The sequence below is a fragment of the Saimiri boliviensis genome, chromosome 20 (genome assembly GCF_048565385.1).
Source record: "Saimiri boliviensis isolate mSaiBol1 chromosome 20, mSaiBol1.pri, whole genome shotgun sequence".
NCBI classification, from domain to species: domain Eukaryota; kingdom Metazoa; phylum Chordata; class Mammalia; order Primates; family Cebidae; genus Saimiri; species Saimiri boliviensis.
The window spans coordinates 22,310,696-22,332,746 of NC_133468.1; the positions used below are offsets into that span (position 1 = coordinate 22,310,696).

The 22,051-nt window shown below is 49.1% G+C and overlaps 1 protein-coding gene across 1 annotated transcript in view; it reads left to right on the plus strand.

Annotated features, from left to right (window-relative positions):
• Positions 1-18,218, plus strand: part of CCNJL (cyclin J like) — a 65,220-nt gene extending 47,002 nt beyond the window's left edge. The window contains exons 4-6 of the mRNA XM_003934754.4: positions 12,137-12,439; positions 14,472-14,631; positions 16,062-18,218. Of these exons, the coding sequence (XP_003934803.1) occupies positions 12,137-12,439; positions 14,472-14,631; positions 16,062-16,482 (884 nt within the window). The 3' untranslated portion in view covers positions 16,483-18,218. The remainder of the gene's footprint in view (positions 1-12,136; positions 12,440-14,471; positions 14,632-16,061) is intronic.
• The last annotated feature ends 3,833 nt before the right edge of the window (positions 18,219-22,051 follow it).

A 22,051-nucleotide genomic window follows, 5' to 3' on the forward strand; every position in this document is an offset into this window, starting at 1 on the left:
TGGAAAGGGTGGTCCGTCACATTAGTGAGGGCCACACTGAGCAAATCCGGGCACGGGGCTCGAATGTCACAGCACAGTGAGCAGAGGACATAGTGATTTTCCATTTCCTGTTCCCATCTCTGCAGACTGGCAGGCTTATAGCTATTTCAGAGGAGGGATTTTGTGTAAACTGCCTGTCAGACAGCTGGCTGGGCCGGAAACTCTTAAATTGTTCAATTTGCGTTAGCAAATCTAACACCCAGACCTGTTTGTCCAGAGCCTAAGTTTCTGGGCTCTGCCCAATAAACTAAAAGCCATTTTATTTTATTTTATTTTATTTTCTGGGAGTGGGGTTTGGGTTTCAAGCTGCATGAATTAATTGAACATGCAGTGTTCAGAAGCCCCTGATCACAGCAGCTCACCCCTTACCACCCAGGCACTCACCTATCAGTACCGTCAGTTGTGACAGCCAGCACTGTAGGGCAGCTTTGGCTTGTTTTGAAATCACTTTCAGACTCAAAGGAGGTATGTTGGCCTGTTCTATCCCTTGATGCTCAGATTAGAGATTATTTTTATGTGTGGAGCATTTGCCTGGATTTTTGAAATTGTCTTCAAGAAGTGTATGTTGCCTTCCCCGACATTCTAAATCTTAATTTTAATTACAAGCATTGTGGTGTCTAGACAGGAAAAGTCTCTTCTTTGTCACTGACACAGTGGGGTTTCTGGGACTTTTCTAGGAAAGTCTGATGCCTCCTGACTTGTGGGCACTTGTAAACCAGGTTCATGCAGAGATATTCTTGGACCTGAGCAGAGCTATGTTCTGGAACCTTCTCTGGCAGTTGTTCTGCCAGCTCTGGCTTCAAGATTCCCAGCAGCAGGGTCTTGCCTTCTGAAGAGTTTAAAATGTTTTTTATCAGCAGGAGAGTAATATTTGTTCCTGCAGAAAACCAGAAGATGGGAAAAAAAAATAAAAATCACTTGTAATCTCACTACTTTTCTTTTTTTTTTTTGTAATCGGAACCTGGGAGTGGAGGGTAAATCCTAGCCTCAGTGGTGATGGAATAGCTAATGTTTATTGAGCGTGTATTTATTTTTATGTATTTATCTTTTTGAGACAGGATCTCACTCTTGTCACTCAGGCTAGAATACAGTAGCATGGTCACAGCTTACTAAAGCCTCACCCTCCCTGGGCTCAGGTGATCCTTCACCTCAGCCTCTGAGTACCTGGGACCACAGGCGCACACACACCACCAGTCCCTGCTAATTTTTTTTTTTTTTTTTTGAGATGGAGTCTCACTCTGTTGCCCAGGCTGGAGTGCAGTGGTGCAATCTTGGCTCACAACAACCTCTGCCTCCCGAGTTCAAACGTTTCTCCAGGTTCAAACGATCCTCCTGAGTAGTTGGGATTACAGATGTGCACTGCCACACCCAGCTAATTTTTGTATTTTTAGTAGAGACAGGATTTCATCATATTGGTCAGGCTGGTCTTGAACTCCTGGCTTCAAGTGGTTCACCTGCCTCAGCCTCTCAAAGTGCTGGGTTTACAGGCTTGAGCCACTGTGCCCAGCCTTTTTTTTTTTTTTTTTTTTTTTTTTGTAGAGACAAGGTTTTGCCATCTTGCCCAGGCTGGTCTCTAACTTGTGCACTCTAGCAGTTCACTTGCCTTGGCCTCCCAAATACTGGGATTATAGGCATGAGCCACTGTGCTTGGCCTGTTGAGTGTTTACATGTCACACAGTGTTCTGAGTTTTTCAAACAGATTTACTCATTTAATCCTGAAAACAATTCTACAAGGTAGGCTGTAGTTGTATTTTCCCCAAGTATCAGAGGAAGAATCTGAGGCCCAGTAAGTTAGGACGCTTGCCTAAAAGCACATGGCTAGGATGTGGCTGGGGATGTGGCTGTGGCCCTAGTTGTACAGCCAGACCACGTCTTTCCTTGGCTGTGCCAGGAAGGCTCGGGTCAGAAAACCGAGAGACCCCTAGGCCCACGGCCTCCGGAGCCAGCAGAGCCGCATTTGTGCTGATCTGGATGAAAACAGCAGCCCTCAGGACCAGCTCTTGTGTCTGGAAGCATCTCCCCTCTGAACCTCAAGTTACCCAAAGTGATCTCTCCTCTTCCTTCTCCCTGCTCTCTGCAGAGGTTGGAACAAAGGATCAGAGTTGCCAGTGCTCACACATTCAGCGCAGCAGCCGCATCAGACCTGGGCCAGAGGCAGCCCCTGGTGAGTTAGGAGTGAGCTTTCTTTAAAACAGTGACACCAAAACCTTCGTGACAGGAGATAACTCCTATCCTCTGTACGAGGACAGGAGCACTTGTGGGACCCCGAGGCCACAGATGCCAGCTATACTCGTGACAAATGGCCCCTGCCCCACAGGCCCTGCTTTCAGTCAATGACATTTATTTGGGTCCAGTGTAAAGCCGAGCACAAAGGAACCAGGGATTGCCTGAGGCCACAGTGTGATGTCATCACAGCAGTTTCTCCATCCTGACACAGGGAAGTCCTCCCAGCAAGAAGGGAAGCCCGTGGGTGACCCAGCTGGCCGAATGCCACCTCTGACCCGGGAGGCATTTTCACAACTTCCTCCTAAGGAAAACAACCACCCACATCCTCACCTCTGGTCTGTGTTTTTAAAATTGGGCTCAGGAATTGATTTAGCCTGTCAGAAACAGGCTTGCTTTCATTCTTTCATCCATCCATCCTTCCATCCATTCATTCATTATGTATCAAGGCCTATTCTGTGCCAGAGACTGGAGATGCAGCCATGAACAGATCAGCAACGATTTTGAGAGAGGAAAGAGAGGAAGAGAGCTTTTTCTTTATTTCCTGAGCATGAAAGGGAGCTCAGCCAGGCAGGGTACCCTGGCCCACCTTCACGCCAGGTACACCCAGCACACCTTGGAAGCCCAGGAATGGCTGGCGTAGGAGGCTTGTTTCTCCTGGCCTCTAACCCCTGTGATCCTCACAGCTTTCTCCCTTCCTTGAAGACCACTGAAGCACCTCTTACAAATGAAGGATTTTCTTGCTTTGTCCCTGGCTTTCTTTCTCCCCCACAATCAAATTGCATCCAGAAACCAAACTGTCATTGTATCTGTGACTGTCACTACAGGGCTGGGTCTGAATCGAGCACAGGTTTATAAAGGGCACTGTTCTGGCCAGGCACAGTGGCTCACGCCTGTAATCCCAACACTTTGGGAGGCCGAGGTGGGCACATCATGAGGTTAGGAGATCGAGACCATCTTTGTCACGGTGAAACCCTGTCTCTACCAAAATATAAAAAATTGGCTGGGTGTGGTGGTGGGCACCTGTAGTCCCAGCTACTCAGGAGGCTGAGGCAGGGGAATTGCTTGAACCCGGGAGACAGAGGTTGCAGTGAGCTGAGATCGAGCCACTGTACTCCAGCCTGACAACAGAGCGAAACTCCGTCTCTAAATAAATAAATACATAAATAAAAATAAAATGCACTATTTTTTTTTAAACAGTCTCGCTCTGTCACCAGGCATCAGGCTGGAGTGCAGTGGTGCAATCTCGGCTCACTGCAACCTCTGTCTCCCGGGTTCAGGCAGTTCTCCTTCCTCAGCCTCCCAAGTAGCTGGGACTACAGTCATGTGCCACCATGCCCAGATAATTTTTGAATTTTATTAGAGACAGGGTTTCACTATGTTGGCCAGGATGGTCTTGATCTCTTGACCTCGTGGTCCACCCGCCTTGGCCTCCCAAAGTGCTGGGATTATAGGTGTGAGCCACAGTGCCTGGCCTAAAGGGGACTATTCTAAGCACACTAAGCCACCATGTCACCTTCACCACAATTCTACTTCTCTTACTCTCATTTCACAGATGAGGAAGCAGAGGTCCAAGAAGTTGTGACTTACCCCAGACCACATGGCTAGTCAGTGGCTGCCACTCCGTAGAATCCAGGACAGTCATCAGAGTGTGTACCCTGCCCCCTGCGCTGCCTTGCACAGTAAAAACAGCTTGTCAGAGCATAACCTCCTCAGAGTAGTGTCACAGCCTCTCTGTCCATTGCTCAAATTCTGTCTCCCCTGGTTCCTCGGAAAGATACTTAGCTGCTGGATGTATGAACAGTGCCTTTTTTTGCAAAGAGTAGAAAGCACCTTTCTTGCCTTCAATAACTGCAAGAAGTCAAAGAGGGTTTTTGGTTTTTTTTTAAAGTTGGGCAGGGGAACACCTCCAGTACAAAAAGTTTCCTGACAGAGAGCTGCTCCTTTAACTTATATGCTGTCATTGGAAGAAAAAACTAAGTCCTGTTGATCATATAGCTCTTTAGAGGAAAGGCTCTGGAATTAAAATGCTAAGTAGCGCCAGGCGCAGTGGCTCACGCCTGTAATCCCAGCACTTTGGGAAACCGAGGCGGGTGGATCACGAGGTCAAGAGATCGAGACCATCCTGGTCAACATGGTGAAACCCCATCTCTACTAAAAATACAAGAAATTAGCTGGGCATGGTGGCGCGTGCCTGTAATCCCAGCTACTCAGGAGGCTGAGGCAGGAGAATTGCCTGAACCCAGGAGGCAGAGGTTACAGCGAGCCGAGATCGCGCCATTGCACTCCAGCCTGGGTAACAAGAGTGAGACTGTCTCAAAAAAAAAAAAAAAAAAAAAAATTGCTAAGTAGCGTAAGCAAAGGGGAGATTGAAGTCAGGAGGATTTGTGGAAGGACCAAGCATGGTGGTGAGTGCCTGTAATACGAAAACTTTGGGAGGCTGAAGCAGGAGGATCACTTGAGCTCAGGAGTTTGAGACCAGCCTGCGCAACATGGTGAGACTCCATCTCTTCAACAAGTAAAAAATTTTTAAAGAACAGGGTGATTAGATGGGGTGAAGCTGAAACTAGTCTGACACCCACATCCAAAGGAGTTCCTCTACCCAGATAGATAACACTCATTATGGAGCTTGTAGCACAGGGGGCTTGTGACTGAATTTAAGATTTCCTGCTTATGGTGTACAAAGCTTGGGACTTCAGAATCATTTATTCATTCATTTTTTAAAAAACATAAATGCTGTTTGTTGTTAACTTTATGCTAAAGGCTGTGCTAGGTAAGCAGTATCTGTGATGTTCTGCAAGACAGATTTGGTCCCTAACCCTCATGGAGCAGGCAGACAGACCTTTAAATGTTGCTTTGTCCCTTATCAGCTGGGAGATTGGGGTAACTCAACCTTTCTGAGCTTCTGTTTCCATGTGGGAAATGCCCCCAACCTCCCAGGATTGTTTTCAGAATTAACTGAGAGAGCATCTGTTAAGGGCACAGCAAGCGCAGTTCACGGACCCCCCACCCACCCCGCAGTAAATCGAGGTGTGGTCCAGGGGCTACCAGCACATTTGAAGCCTGCTGTGCGTCGGGCCTGGGATGCAGCAGAGAACTGGATGCTGAAGCTCCCCGGCCTCCCAGACCTCACATCCTGGCGTGTGGATTCTCTGCCTCTTGCTAATCAGCTGGGTTACCAGAGAAAAGTCTTACCCTGGGGAAGGGGGACATCTGGGAAAGGCCTTGGGAGCAACACTCACTCCCTTTCTTCCTCCCTGACTGTAAGCCTTGAAATCACCAGCAGGAGGTCAGAGTTCAAGGTCACAGTCCTGGGAAAAGGAAGCTGCAACGACTCTAGTCCACTCCATGCATCCAGCACATACTGGGCTGTGGAGTCAGGTAGGGGCAGGGAAGCCTTTTGTTGGGCTTTTTTCTGCCCCTTTTTCAGAACCTTTAAGAAAATATTTCTAGCTAACAGGGCTTGAGAAGATCCCGCGTCTGGAGTGCAAAGAATACCATGTTCAATAAATAATATGGCAGCTGCTACCATTTATAGAGAGCCTCCCACGCACCTATCATGTTACCTGGGATGCCCCTTGCACCTTCCCTACTGCCCTGTGAGGTGTGGGTTTCCAGGTGACTGCCCAAGATCACACAAATGATACCAGGAGTGAGAATGGGAAACGCACTTGAGCCCCCTGCCCTGCCCTTGCCGCAGGACATTCCTGCCTGTTTCTGGTGGGGACCTCCCCCAGGATCCTAACTATCTCTGGTCACACTGGCTCCAAGGCCATAAATAAAGCTGGTAGGAGTTCTGCCTTTTCTAGGGCAACGTTTCCCCCCTCCAGGAAGGAGGAATCAAGCATTAGCATCAGAAAGGTCTCTATTGAGTCTGCCCTGCCTGGGCTTCCACCCCTGGGACACTGGCCTCCCTCACCAGCAAAGGCTGCATGCTGCAACACTGGGGAAAAGCCCTTTCAGCCTGAGTTCTGTCTCGCAGGCTGGAGTGCAGTGGCACAATCTCAGCCTACTGCAACCTCCGTCTCCTGGGTTCAAGCGATTCTCCTGCCTCAGCCTCCTGAGTAGCTGGGATTACAGGCATGCACCACCAAGCTCGGCTAATTTTTGGATTTTTAGGAGAGATGGGGTTTCACCATGTTGATCAAGCTGGTCTCAAACTCCTGACTTCATGATCTACCCACCTTGGCCTCCCAAAGTGCTGGGATTACAGGTGTGAGCCACCGTGCCCAGCCTAGAATTTTTTTTTAATCTTAGAAGTATGCTGATAGTGGCCAGGTGCAGTAGCTAACACCTATAATCCCAACACTTTGGGAGGCTGAGGCTGGCAGATCACCTGAGCCCAGTAGTTCAACCAGGCTGGGCTTTAATAAAAATACAAAAACTAGCCAGGCATGGTGGCGTGCACCTATATTCCTGGTTACTCAGGAGGCTGAGGTAGGAAAGTCACCTGAGGCCAGGAAGTTGAAGATGCTATGAGCTGAGATTGAGCCACTGCACTCCAGCCTGTGCCACAGGAGACCCTGTCTCAAAAAAAAAAAAAAAAAAAACCGCTGGGCGTGGTGGCTCATGCCTGTAATCTCAGCACTTTGGGAGGCCAAGGTGGGCGGATCACCTGAGGTCAGGCGTTCCAGACCAGCCTGGCCAACATGGTGAAACCCTGTCTTTAAAAAAAAAAAAAAAAAAAAAAAAAAGGAAGAAAAAGAAAAAAATTTAAAAATTAAAAAACAATTAAAAAAAAAAAGGGGGTGGGCCAGGCACAGTGGTTCACGCCTGTAATCCCAGCACTTTGGGAGGCCGAGGCGGGTGGATCACGAGATCAAGAGATCGAGACCATCCTGGTCAACATGGTGAAACCCCATCTCTACTAAAAAAAATACAGAAAATTAGTTGGGCATGGTGGCGCGTGCCTGTAATCCCAGCTACTCAGGAGGCTGAGGCAGGAGAATTGCCTGAACCCAGGAGGCGGAGGTTGCGGTGAGCCGAGATCACGCCATTGCACTCCAGCCTGGGTAACAAGAGCGAAACTCCGTCTCAAAAAAAAAAAAAGGAGGTTGATAGGGCTGCTGCTGTTCCAATGTAGGACAATATGAACATTAAAAAAGAAAAATGTAGATGGAATGATAGGATTTTTAAAACTTCCTTTTCAACCCCCATTATAATAGTTTATTCAGGAAAGGATCATCCATGGATGCAAAGCCATTGAGCTCAAGGTTGTTGAGAAATAAGATATTCACCAAGTGCCCCCTCACAGATTACTTGTTAATCTCACAGGGAGGCTGGTACCTTGAACTGGAGCTGTCTGGTGTCACCACCTTAATCAAGTGATCTAACGTAGGCTGGGACACAGTGAAGTTGCCAAGGACTCCTGCTGTGGTCCAGTGGGTGAGAAGGACAGAACAGCCTCTGTAGTTTCTTGCTTGTATTATTTGACTTGCCTCTAATTACGAGGAAACAATCAGGCGGATCCAGAATGTGGAGCATTTTACAAGACAACTGGCCTAGATTCTCCCAATCAGTGTCATGAAAAACAAACAAAACACGAGACCTCAGCAGTAATAGACTCCGTGTGTAAACCTGGTTTGGATCCTGCATCCAAAAACACAAAACAAAGGTTATAAAAGGCATTTTTAGGACGCCTGGAGAAAGTCAGATGTAGACTGAGTATTAGAAAATGTCATTGCAATTCCTTTAATTTCCCAGGGCTTAAAAAGAAGAAGTAAAATAAAATAGAAAATGTCCGGTGGCTCAAGCCTGTAATCCCAGCACTTTGGGAGGCCGAGGCGGGTGGATCACAAGGTCGAGAGATCGAGACCAACCTGGTCAACATGGTGAAACCCCGTCTCTACTAAAAATACAAAAAATTAGCTGGGCATGGTGGCGCGTGCCTGTAATCCCAGCTACTCAGGAGGCTGAGGCAGGAGAATTGCCTGAACCTAGGAGGTGGAGGATGTGGTGAGCCGAGATCGCGCCATTGCACTCCAGTCTGGGTAACAAGAGCGAAACTCCGTCTCAAAAAAAAAAAAAAAAAAAAAGAAAAAAAAGAAAATGTCATTGCATTAATGTCGATGTCTTAGAAATGCAAATAGCATTACGATTTGTAGGAAAATGACCTCAGGAACGGATGCTGAAGTGTTCGGGCGTGGCATGTCACGTCTGCTACTTCACTAGAAATTATCCAACAAAACCAGTATTTATAGGGAGAATACCCCCAGCCAGAGCACACACGGATCCGGGTCAGCAAGGGCAGAATCTGGTGAACGGTCAAATGTGTTCATCGTTCTCTTTCATCTTTTCTCTGGATTTGAAAATTTCCAAAATCAAAAATGCATCAAAGGAGTCGGAGAATCTGTGGCTATTGTCTGGCTTGGAAAAAAGACTCAGACTTCTGTTCCCAGCCTCTCCCAGGGGACCCGCCTGCAGTCTTCTAGGCATCTGTTGCCTGTGCAGTTTGTCAATAAGGAGGAAGTCGCTGAGTAACGGTGCTTGGTGGTGGCAGCACTGGGGGTCAGGGGTCAGCCCCACTCACAGTCATGAGAGGAGGGGAAGACATGTCTGCCGGGCAAGTGCAGCATCAGGAAACTCATAAAATCTTTTCTGGCTGCGAAAGGTATTGTGCTGAGGAATAGCCGCTAAGCTGGGCTTGGCCTGGCCAGCAATTAAAGCAGGGGCCCTGAAGTCGGCTTCTGGGTGTAGAAGTTGAGTTCCCCCATCAGCTTTTTCTCTGAACCTCTGAGGACTGTAAGGAACTTACCTAGAAGGTACCTGTGAGGAGCCAGTGCATGTCCCGCTGGAAGCACGGCCCATCTCTGTGCTGGTGGCTTGTGAAGCACCTTGCATTCTGCAGCACCATTTTATCTTCATGTGGAACATGGTCCTACATCACAAACAAACAGCCTGTGGAGTTGAGTGCTCGTAGGTCCAGAGCAAACTCCTGAGGGTTCAGACCCAGCTCTGCCCGGCTCTGGCCTGGCGTGTGGTGGGTCCCCAGGAGGCAGAGGGAGCAGGTGAAGTCAGATTCCGCAGTAATCCTTGGCGCCTTCCAATGGAGGATAATCCTCTTGGGTCTGGTAGCAGAGCTCTGAAAGGTTTGAAAAGCAGGGAGGGGAGGAGAAAACTAATCTGATTGAGCACATCTGCCAGTTGTAAGAGATTGCTGGCTGGCAGCAGTGCCGTGCGAAGGGTCTTAGTGCCACCCCTTAACCTCGCCACCTCCTGCTCTCGGTGGGAAAGAGCTCGTATCTATTGAATGCACGCAACCAAGGCTGGCTCAGCACAAGATTCATGGAAACCAGGGCAACTTTGCAAAAAATAAAAAAGAAAGAAATAAAATTCTTCCTTTTTAAAACTGCACGAAGAATACATGATCATTGGAGAAAAAAACTGAGGAATACAAGATCGTCAGACAAAAATTCAAATGGCCTAAAATTTCTCTTTCCTGAGAGGACTATTCATTTTAACAAATATTTATTGGGCACCACTTATGTGCCAGGCATGTGTTGGGAACTGGTGGCACAGCAGCAAATGGGTTGGACTCGGTTCCTATTTTTACGAGGCTTGGAGTCAGATGCCAGCCATTAATAATACTTGATGTTAAGCAAGTAATCTGAGAGTGGGAAGTCCCTTTGATGTCTGGGGGTCTCTAAACTGAGCTCTGGAGGACACAGATAAGTAGAGGGGGTGAGGGGGAGAGCACCCCCAGCCAGAGGAGGGGTTGGAGTGCCACGTGGCTGGATTCTGGGCTGGGAGAAGGGAGCACTGTGTCAGGGGGCTGCAGAAGCCAACAGAGCCAGTCAGCCAGAGCTGCAACCCTGGGATTTCCAGCCATGCAGGAGGCTCTTCCTGTTTTGGCAGCTTTGACCTCACGTTGGCCTACCTTGTGTTCAAGACAAGAAGGTGTGTACTTTGGACACAACACCGTTGTAGGCTAAGCGACTAGGCTCGGGAACGGGATGGAATGTGGGCTTGCTATAAGCTGCGTGGTGCGAGGCTGGTGGTGTGTCTGCCCTTCACTGTCTTGCACATTTCCACTCACTCCGCTCCTCCACATCAAAGACCAGAGCTTTGTGTCAGGTCATCATTACCCACTGAGTGGGCTGCCAAAAATCTTGCAGAGAAGGGAACGACCCTGGCCTGCCGAGACGCGGTGATTCATTCTGCAGTGACGTCTTTTGAGCCGTCCTCGGGAATGTGTTGTATCTACTGTGGAGCAGCCTGTGGTGGTGACTTCCTTATCTCCCCTAAGCAGCATGAGAGGCTGACGGGAACTGGGTCAGAGGCACTTGTAGCTGGGAGCAGGTGTGTGCATGTGTTATTTGCCCTTCCCTTTGTGAGCACCGATGTGTGCTTTGAGGTCAGCTGGGCCGCCCCACTGCCTCTTTTGGCATTTACTCAGTGGCAGCTCCATACCCTATGAGGCTGGTGTGGGGTCACAGGTGATCAGACTGAGGCCAGGCCCTTGAAGGCCTCATCACCTGATGTGGGAGTCGTACAGTACAGGAGGCTGGCATGGAGGATGGCTTCTGAGAGGTGGGGAATCAAGGTGAGGACATGTCAGGGTTGGCTGAGTGAGGAGGGGATGGGGAAGCGTGCTCCAGGCAGTGACGGGGGCTGCGTAAATGAAGGCTTATAGGCAAGAACTGCCAGGGATGGGGTCCACGGCCACCTGTGGGGTGGTTTCCCCAGAGTGAGTAACTTTTTTTTTTTTGAGACGGAGTCTTGCTCTGTTGCCAGGCTGGAGTGCAGTGACATGATCTTGGCTCACTGCAACCTCCGTCTCCCGGGTTCAAGTGATTCTCCTGCCTCAGCCTCCCAAGTAGCTGGGACTACAGGCGCGTGCCACCATGCCCAGCTAACTTTTTGTATTTTTAATAGAGACTGGGTTTTATTGTGTTGGCCAGGATGGTCTTGATCTCTTGACCTTGTGTGATCCGCCCACCTCGGCCTCCCAAAGTGCTGGGATTACAGATGTGAGCCACTATGCCGGGCCCAAGAGTGAGGAGCACTGAGGCTGGAGAGGCCCACACTCTGCAGCACATCACACAGTGGAAGCCGTCATGCCCCCACTAGCCCTGTTGTCCGCTGGGAGCATCCACACTGATGACTACAGGGGTTGCTATGCAAATGTCTCTGTTCTTTGACCCCTGGGTGGGATAACCTGAGGCCTGTTTTAGGCTATTTCGCAGAAATCCTCAGTAGGATTAAGCTCTGATTGTCCACGGTGGTGACTGGTTTGTGTGTCCTTTTGGGCTTTCTTCCCTTTCTTGTTCTCTTCCTTCACCTACCGATCTTCCCCGGGCTTACCTTCCAAGCTCTGGAAATCAGAGGGAACCCAAACTAAGACCCCATTTACATAGTTTGAACTCAATACCAAGGATAGTGGGAAGCCATAGAAGGGCTTTGAGGGACAGAGCCAGGTTTGCGAAGTAATGCTGACTCTAGCCAGGAGGTTGGATCAGTGAGGGCTGAATGGAGAGTAGGGAGGGCAGTATATTCCCCAGCCCCTGGCTGCTGCTCCTGACCACTGTCTGCTGCCTCCTCTGTTCCAGTGGTTGGTTTGAGCATTTGGTGTGCATTTTCCCATGGAATCTAACAAAAGTCTTAGGAAGTATAGGTTCCATCTTACAGATGAGGAAGCTGAGACACAGAGAGGTTGAGACACCTAGTCATGATCTCACAGCGGGAAGCGATGGCTCAGAGATTCAGGCCTAGGTTTGACAGATCTGGAATGCGTGCTCTTATCCCTCCGCAGTCCAGCTTGTCTGCTTTCTGTCTTCTCTGCCAGCACTGTCTAGGCACTGTAAGGTGGGCTGTTAGCTTCCTGGATGCAGGTAAATGTCTTCCAGTAACCTCTGCTTCCCCTGCTTCCCCACAGGTAAGTTCGAGGATCGGGAAGACCACGTTCCCAAGTTGGAGCAGATAAACAGCACGAGGATTCTGAGCAGCCAGAACTTCACCCTCACCAAGAAGGAGCTGCTGAGCACAGAGCTGCTGCTCCTGGAGGCCTTCAGCTGGAACCTCTGCCTGCCCACACCTGCCCACTTCCTGGACTACTACCTCTTGGCCTCCGTCAGCCAGAAGGACCACCACTGCCACACCTGGCCCACCACCTGCCCCCGCAAGACCAAAGAGTGCCTCAAGGAGTATGCCCATTACTTCCTAGAGGTCACCCTGCAAGGTGACGGCTGAGGCCTGATAGCAGGACCTCCTACCCCCTCCCTACCCACCCGAACATCAGGGTCAGGTGGCTCTCAAGGGCATGTCCATCCAGATCAGGCCTTCTCACTGCGGCCTGTGCACCCAGATCAGTCTTACTTTGAAAGGAATAAGCAAAGAAAGGGCAAAAATTTGCCCAGTGTGTTACCAGTAACATATAAAAGAGAAATAGCTGCTTATATACAGGCAGCCAGAAACCTAGAAACTTACAGATCACCTGGTAATTTTTCTTACAGTAACCTAGAACATGCAAATGATTTAAATAGCACAGATTTGCAGGTCAGTTATTCTCAAACAGCTGCCATCATACAGATAGTATGGGGAGACGGAATTAGGTTCCCATCTGCTTTAGCAATAAAAGTTACCCTGTTTGGAGATTCTTACTTGAAATTCACTCTTCCCAGTGTTTTAAAATCTAGATGTTAACTGGGTCAAAAATACTGCTCATATGGCCGGACTTCCCAGCTTCAAATCCTACCAATGAGTAGGGCGTGGTAGCTCTCGCCCTAATCCCAGGAGTTTGAAAGCAGCCTGAACAACACAGTGAGATCCCGTCTCAAAATAAAATTTTTTTTAAATCCTAACAATGACCTTGAGTAAGTTATAGCATCAGTTTCCTCTTTTGTAAAATATGATTAATAGAGGTGATGCTGGTGTGGGGTTGCTGTGAGGTTCAAATGAGATAATGTATGCAAATCACTGAAGCAAGATACCTGGCATACAGTAAATGCGCAGTTAATGCTTGGGATCATGGTTCTTTTTTTTTTTTTCTTTTCTTTTTTTAAGATGGAGTCTCACCCTGTCACCCAGGCTGGAGTGCAATAGTGCGATCTTGGCTCACTGCAACCTCTGCCTCCTGGGTTCAAGTGATTCTTCTGCCTCAGCCTCCCAAGTAGCTAAGATTACAGGCGCATGCCACCATGCCTGGCTAATTTTTTGTATCTTTAGTAGAGATAGGGTTTCGCCATGTTGGCCAGAGTGGCCTCAAAACTCCTGACCTCGTGTTCTGCCCACCTTGACTTCCCAAAGTACTCACAGGCGTGAGCCACCACGCCCAGTGAAAATCATGAACAATTTAAGACAACATAGTTATAAACTGAAAACCCAGTGGCATTCAGGAAAACTACAGAAATTTCAACTGTTTGTCTTTGCACATAAATAGTACCAGCTTTGCCGTGTGGCCAGATATCTCAGTTGGACATTAAGATTCCTCAGTCAACCTAAGTGCCAGTTTTAGTTATAAATATCAAACTCTTACAGCCATTCATTCAGTCAATTTTCACTGAGTACTGTGGGCCAGACATTGTTACAACTAATAAATAGCTTCCTCTAGTCATACTCCAAAACGGAAGCCTTTGAAATAGTATGTCATTCATTCACATAACCAAAGAAAGCCAAATGTTTTGCAGTTCTGTTTGTAGAACATCAGCGAGCTCCTTGCTGCCCCCTGGGAGCCATGGACAGTATTTTGAAAACACTATTCTAGGTTGCTGTCAGAAATCCCAGACTGGTCTGAGCATGGTGGCCCACACCTATAATCCCAGCACTTTGGGAGGCTGAGGCGGGAGGATTGCTTGAGCTCAGGAGTTCAAGCCAGCCTGGGTTACATGCTGAAACTGTCTTTCAAAAAGGTACAAAAATTGGCCAGGTTTGGTTGTGCACACCTGTAGTCCCAGCTACTCGAGAGGCTGAAGTAGTAGGATCTCTTGGTCCTGGGAATTTGAGACTGCAGTGAGCCATGATTGCACCACTGCACTCCCGCCTGGGCGAACAGAGTGAGAGACCCTGTCTCAACAAAAAAAAAAGAAATCCCAGATTGAGAGCCAAGGTTAAGATTCAAAAATGGAACTTCACAGTTTCTAATTTTCCATCCTATTTGTAGGGCAGCAATTAACAGCCTTGCAAAGGATTCATTTGTCCATCCATTCTCAGGGTGGGCCTGGGGTTGCAAGGGGAGGCTTTGGATACTGACTCCCTCCGTGGCTTTCTTTCAGATCACATATTCTACAAATTCCAGCCTTCTGTGGTTGCTGCAGCCTGCGTTGGGGCCTCCAGGATTTGCCTGCAGCTTTCTCCCTACTGGACCAGAGACCTGCAGAGCATCTCAAGCTACTCCCTGGAACACCTCAGCACGTGTATTGAAATCCTGCTGGTGTAAGTTTCTCCCCTGAATCCTGTGTTTCTGAAATGGTGAGGTTCCTCTTGCCTTGAGGCCTGCCTCAGGCCACGGGCAGTTTTCTGAGTCTGGAGATTGTGGTGCTTCTTCCAGCTACGAGGCCTCAGGGAAAGTGGGCCACGGTGACTCCTGATAGAAGTGGGGTTCCAGAACCAGTTCTTCCTATTTTGGTTAGCTTCAGGTTTGCATTTCTAAAGTCAGACAGCAAGGAAGAAGAGGGCTGTTTGCACCTTTAAATGTCTAGGCTATTTGATCTAAGTCCCAGTGTAATCTTACAGGTAATCACATTGAGGGACTTCCATTGTAAGCTACTTTTCTCAGACATGGTCACAAAGCTGACCTCGTAGCCAGCTAAGCTCTGAGTGACCTCACCTAAGTGCCACAGTCTCTGCAAGCGTCCCTGGGAATCTTGGGGAGGAAATGTTCAGTGCATCAGAAAAGATACTTAAAGGCATCAGGGGCCTAACACCCGGAAACTGACATTGGAGGCAAACATGCCCCATAGTTACTACAGGGAGCTGTTCCCAGTAGCTATACACAGTCCAGTTCCTCCTCCACCTGCTAGGCACCGCGTATCCTGGGTGTTGGCCTAACTGACTGGTGGGCTGTGTGGGCAAAGCAGAAGCCCTTGCCCCTGAGGAGAACCTTCCCCAGTGTGGGAAGCTTTCCTGGCGGCTGCCTGTATCTCATTCCTCTGAAAAGTCAGTCCTGCTCCCCAGGCCTTGTTTTAAAATTTGTGTTTATTAGACGGTCCCCAAAGCCTGGTCTGAGTGTCGGGTGCCTTACATAGAAGCCTCTAATTGTTTTGTTTTCCCAAAAAGCTATATGGGAGGCTGTTTTGAGATGGCAAAGATCTCTGTTCTGGCCCCCTTTTCAGATGAAAAATCCTAGGCCCCAAGGGTCAGCTTGGTTTGTGTCAGCTAGCTAAGGAGTCACCCCGCTGGGGAGACGGGGCTGGCCCAGAATTGCATTGCCTGGAAGGCAGAGATCAGGCTCTTTTGGGCCCCAGGAACACCCCAGTGCCAGGGGCAAGGAATGCCTTGGTGAGCACAAGCAGACGGAGTCCTCCCGGCAGCCGCGTAACTGGAAGTTCCCTGCTGGAGCAGGTTACCCTCTGGGTTGTGGACGCAGAGATGGGGCAGTGTGGGGCTGCAGGGACAGCCAGCCTAGTCTGGAGGGACCAGAAGAAGTTTTCTGTAGAAAGCAGATCCAAGCTGAGAGCCAAGGCCTAAATCAAGTTGGTGAACAGCTGGAGTCGTGCCAACATGGCGAGCACAGCCACATGAGGCCCAGTGGACACGGAGCATAGGTGTCTCTTCCAGGCCCGCTTAGCAAGGCAGGCAGAGGCGCACACAGGCATCTGGCGGTTTGTGGCCTACCAATTCTCACCCAGGTCTTCTCGTTTCAGAGCGTATGACAGCGTCCTCAAGGATGCCGTAGCCGTCAAGAGCCAGGCCTTGGCGATGGTGCCTGGCACACCCCCCACCGCCACCCAAGTGCTGTTCCAGCCACCAGCCTACCCAGCCCTTGGCCAGCCAGCAACCACCCTGGCACAGTTCCAGACCCCCGTGCAGGACCTGTGCTTGGCCTATCGGGACTCACTGCAGGCCCACCATTCAGGAAGCCTGCTCTCGGGGAGCACAGGCTCATCCCTCCATACCCCATACCCCACCCTCCAGCCCCTGGATGTGTGTCCCATGCCCGTCCCTGCATCCCTTAGCATGCAGATGGCCATTGCAGCTGAGCCCAGGCACTGCCTCGCCACCACCTACGGAAGCAGCTACTTCAGTGGGAGCCACATGTTCCCCACTGGCTGCTTTGACAGGTAGGCCACTTCTGTTCCTCACGAGGAAGGCCTGGAGACCTGGGCAGAGGAAGAGGACACCAAACAGGAGAGCTCAGGCAAGCGAGGCAGCAGGGGCCATCCCTGAAGAGCCTCGTTGCCTTTGAACCTGGAGGGTCTGTGCTCCTTTTAAGTAAAACTGACCCAGAGCAAAACACTCAGTAATATACCTCACCCGAGAGCATTCCTCTGAGAAACGTCTGCCACATATGGCTGGGATACAAAAGGATGGCCTGGTGGCTGTCCTCCCAAGCAGGGGCTCAATGAATCGAGAAAGACTTGGGAAGAGGCCAGGAGACTGGGAACTGGACACAGACCACTGATCTCAAGCATGTCCAGTTTTTAGCGTTAAAGACTTCTCTACTCTTTGCTGGGGGCAGCTACACCACTGAAAAAGGAGGGGCAGCCTGACGTGTTCTCAGGACCCCCAGAAGATGCCAGATGGGGTGCTTTTCTTTCCTTGGCTCCGTGCAGAGGGGCCTGAGTTTGTGTTTATGCCTGAGCGTTCGCCTTGCAAGGCACAGTGGGTGGCTGTCTCGCCTTTGTTTTCAAACCTAAAACCATTTTCAGCCTTGTTAGATATTTCACGTGCTGCTGCTTCCCGAAGTGGTCTCGCTTTCTGTTCCGTAAGATTTGTCTTGTTTACACACCGTATCAGGGATTTGGTGATACTTGAAAATTCCTTGGAGAAAAAAACAAATGTAATTGCCACACTGCCTGTCCCACATGAGGGCTGTTAAGTTCCAACCCAAGTTCAAACCCAACTTCTGATGGCCCCACAGGCAACAACAGAGCCTCCTTTTCAAAAGCATATGGTCAGAGAGAACCACTTTCCCAGCTCTCGGTTCCGGAAGATTCCACGTCTTGGAGGCTGTGTTCACCTCTAGAATTTTAATAACTACCCAGGGAGGGAGAAGCTTGTTGAAAGGAAGACAAAGATTTAAAGAATCTCCACCTCTCTCCACCGCATACTTCGAGTGCACAAGATTAAACCCAGTCTCGGCTTTGAGTATGGCTGACAGCAAAGGATGGTCATGTGGAAAATGTGCTGAGTGTCATCTGGACTTGGGGAGTGGGATGTAGATGGGCATATGATACCACCACTGATAGGCAGGCGCTGGCTGGATCAACAGCCAGTATTTAGGGACCTACAGCGAGAGGGCTCTCAGGAAGACTCTTGTAACCATGTGCAATATGTTTTTATTCTGACTCGCAGCTTGTGCTCAGCATGTTTTTTTGTTTGATTTGGGGTCGGGGGACACATCGTTCACCCATCAGAACTGGGAGGTGCAAAGGACCGTGGAAGCCATGTTTGTTTGTTTGTTTGTTTGAGGAAAATCTGTCTTGGTTTTCTTAGCCTCTTGCCAGTCCTGGAGCCTGTGGCCGGGGCCGCCAGGAAGGCAGCTGCGTGCTGCTGAGTGAGATCCGAAGGTGGCGAATCTTTCCAGAGCAGATGAGAATCTCAGCGTGGAAATAGTAAGAAAAGAGACGGAGTGTGGGTAAGACTCTGCCATCGTGTCACACCAGCATAGGAGACTGCACGTTCGTTTGTTGTTTTTCTTTTTTTCCTTTGCCAACCTCCCCTCTATTTATGTGCAACCAGTTTGGATTCAGGTTCTTGCATCTGTCTGTTCTGGGGCTCGGGAATCGTGAGGGTTCCCTCACGGCCAGGACAGCCCCCAGAAAAAGGCATCCCACAATAAACACGTCACCTGCTCTTGTTCTCTCGCCTCTTGTCCTAACCACTCCCTCTTGGGCCAGCCCCTCCTTCCCTCTCTCAAATCAGCCCTGGTGGGCGTCTCCCCATGATAGGAGATGGAATGTTGGGAGGAACAGCAAGACTGGGTCCTCGGGAGCTGAGTCCTGCCCTCTGAGGGGGAGCTGGACCTCCCTGGGCACACGGAGGCCAGCAGAGCGGGGGTGCATGTAAGGCTTTTGACACCCCAGCTCCACCACCATCTCTGGGTTTTTCCAAAGAAATGAACCAATAGGATATACGTGGAGAGAGATTTATTTTAAGGAATTGGCTCACGTGATTGTGGAGGCTGGCAGGTCTCAGATTTGTGGGGCATGCCAGCGGGCTGGAAATTCAAGTAAGAATTGATGTTGCAGTAGAGTTCAAAAATCTGTAGGGCGGGCCCACAGGCTGGGCACCCAGGCATGATGTCTGTGTTACAGTCTTCAGGCAAATTCTCCAGGTAACCTCAATCTTTGCTCTTAACGACCTTTTACCAATTAGATGGGGCCCATCCACAGCATGGAGGCTCTTAAAGTCTGTGGGGCTAAGATAGTTGCTGAGAGCAGATGCTTTCGATTATGCAATTAGGGGAGGAATGGGAAGATGAGCTCAGGGCCTGAGGCTGCAGCCCAGACCCAGGAGTGTATCTGGCACCACCAAGGCGGGGGCTGAGGGCAGTGTCCACCACCTACCGTGTCCAAGGCCATGCGACGCAGGAAGCTCTAGGTTTTGGGGATTCAGAGACAAGGCAAGGGATTTACCAAGAGCAGCAACTCCACTTTGGGCAGATCCCTCCCTCTCTGGTGTTCCGTTTCTCTGTCTGTTACTACGGAGATGGTCAGGTTGATGGATGGTTCTGAGCTCTCGGGGGAGGCTGTGCCACAGAGGCCCTGACCCCATCTTCAGCTAGAGGGATCCACTTGTATTTCTTCCACCCTTGGGTGTTCCATGTAAGATTGCGTTGGTTCCCAAGCTGGAGGATGGCTATGAAAGCTTTCAAAAGCACAAAGATGGCCTTAAAAGTTCCTCCAGGGTTGGTATCAGTTGAATCCAGAGGTTTTCAAGCCTAAGCAAGCTGTGGAATGACATGGAGCCTTTTCTAGAAGGGGTGGGAACCCGGAATCTGCCCTTTTAGCCAGCTTCTTGGTCATTCATGTGTATGATTTCTTTGTTTTTTATATCTCAGTTGTATTTCTGCAACTACCCAGTTTATTTTGATTTTTTAAACCTTTAAATTTTTTTTGAGTCAGGGTCTCATCTAGACTTTATTCTATACTTAGTATTTCTTTGTTCTATACAGCATTTCTTTGGCTTAGGTGTGACTACAGGCACGCAGCAGCATGCCCGGCTAATTTTTGTATTTTTAGTAGAGTCAGTTTCACCAGCTTTGCAAGGCTGGTTTTGAACTCCTGATCTTGCGATCTGCCTGCCTCGGCCTTCCAAAGTGCTGCAATTACAGGCATGAGCCACCATGCCCAGCCTAGCTGTTGATTTTCTTCGTGGTATTCATGTGGCCAATCACTATGGGACAATCACTGCTTACTGCAGCGTTGGCCTTCTGGGCGCAAGTGATCCTTTCACCTCAGCCTCCTGAATAGCTGGGACTACAGGAGTCTGCCACCACACCTGGCTAATTTTTGTGTTTTTTGTAGAGATGGGGTTTCACCATGTTGCCCAGGCTGGTCTCAGACTCCTGAGCTCAAGCATCCCAACTGCCTCGGTTTCCCAAAGTACTGGGATTATAGGCATAAGCCACTACGCCTAGCCCAGATTATTTTGAAAACAGTATTTTCTGACATACATCTATATGAATTTAACAGAATTACCTCAAAATATACCTGTATTTGAAATTACCTGTATTTGCTGGCAAATAGGAAATGCTGATGAAAGAATACTTAACATATCAATATTTAAGGATGCCAACGTAATAGAACTTTTTCCAACTTTTTAGATTATTTTCCCACCTAAGCCAAGTTGTATTTGACATTTGGATTACATGTGCATGTGGAAACAGACCTATTCCACAACTGACCACAGATAAGCTAGCATACAAGCGTCCTTTCTGGATGTAATTAAGTTTCAGAGGCAGCATGGTTCAAACGGGAGCAAATGAGCTGACCTCCTCATGAAATAAAACTAGACAAAAAATCAAGAAGTATTAAGGGTGCTAAAGACTGATTCCAAATATTTTATCTCTTCCTTTTTCTATTTTTTTTTTTTTTTTTTTTGAGACAGGTTCTCACTCTCACCCAGGCTGGAATGCAGTGGTCCGATCTCAGCTCACTACAGCCTCCGCCTCCCAGGTTCAAGTGACTCTCCTGCCTCAGCCTCTCGAGTAGCTAGGAGTACAGGCGCACCCCACCGCATCCAGCTAATTTTTGTATTTTTAGTAGAGACAGGGTTTCACCATGTTGACCAGGCTGGTCTTGAACTCCTGACCCCAAATGATACACCTGCCTCAGCCTCCGAAAGTGCTGGGATTACAGGGGTGAGCCACCTGCCCAGTCAGTCTCTTCCCTGTCTTTTAAATACACAAGTGTGCACTGTGTGTGTGTGTGTGTGTGTGTGTGTGTGTGAATTAAAACGATTCTAGACTTGTGAGCTCCTATGGGTGGGGCTATTGTCACTCCATAAAAGGCCCTAGGGCAAAAAGATCAAGGTAGTGTAGGGAGCAGAGGGTGCCTGTTCTCCATCCAGCCATCATCAAACCCACTGAAGAGGTAGACTCGATTATTTTAAGTCTTAGTGGGCTTAGATGGTGATCTGGGCCTTCAAGGGAGGTTTTACTCCACTGTGGTTTTTTTTTGTTTGTTTGTTTGTTTGTTTGTTTTTTGGTTTTTTTTTTTTGAGACGGAGTTTCGCTCTTGTTACCCAGGCTGGAGTGCAATGGCGCGATCTCGGCTCACCGCAACCTCTGCCTCCTGGGCTCAGGCAATTCTCCTGCCTCAGCCTCCTGAGTAGCTGGGATTACAGGCACACGCCACCATGCCCAGCTAATTTTTTGTATTTTTAGTAGAGATGGGGTTTCACCATGTTGACCAGGATGGTCTCGATCTCTTGACCTCATGATCCACCCGCCTCGGCCTCCCAAAGTGCTGGGATTACAGGCTTGAGCCACCGAGCCCGGCCTCCACTGTGTTTTTTTTGTTTTCTGTTGTTTGTTCCACTCTTTTTGTTGTTGGGGCAAAGTGAGAGGCTCAACTAATCTAAAAACTCTTAATATACTCCAGGAAGCTTCCTGAATCAATGGTTTTTATTTTTCTGCCAAACACAACTGATTTTCATCTGCAATTTTTTTTTTTTTTTTTTTTTAAGACGGAGTTTTGCTCTTGTTACCCAGGCTGGAGTGCAATGGCGCGATCTCAGCTCACCGCAACCTCTGCCTCCTGGGTTCAGGCAATTCTCCTGCCTCAGCCTCCTGAGTAGCTGGGATTACAGGCACGCGCCACCATGCCCAGCTAATTTTTTGTATTTTTAGTAGAGACGGGGTTTCACCATGTTGACCAGGATGGTCTCGATCTCTCGACCTCGTGATCCACCCGCCTCAGCCTCCCAAAGTGCTGGGATTACAGGCTTGAGCCACCGCGCCTGGCCAGCGCAATTATTTTTTAAGGTAAGAAACAGTAAGTCATTGAAGAAAGAGCTAGAACGCTGGGCTATGTGGAACACTATTAGACTTTAGCTTGCTCACTGAGAGATGCAGAACCAAAGGCTGGGGTCTAGTCAGGTTGGCCACCACAGGGCAAGAACCAGCCTCGTTGGGCTTCCTCCAATAACGTTCTGCAGCACCTCCTGATGCACTGCCTACACTGTCTCA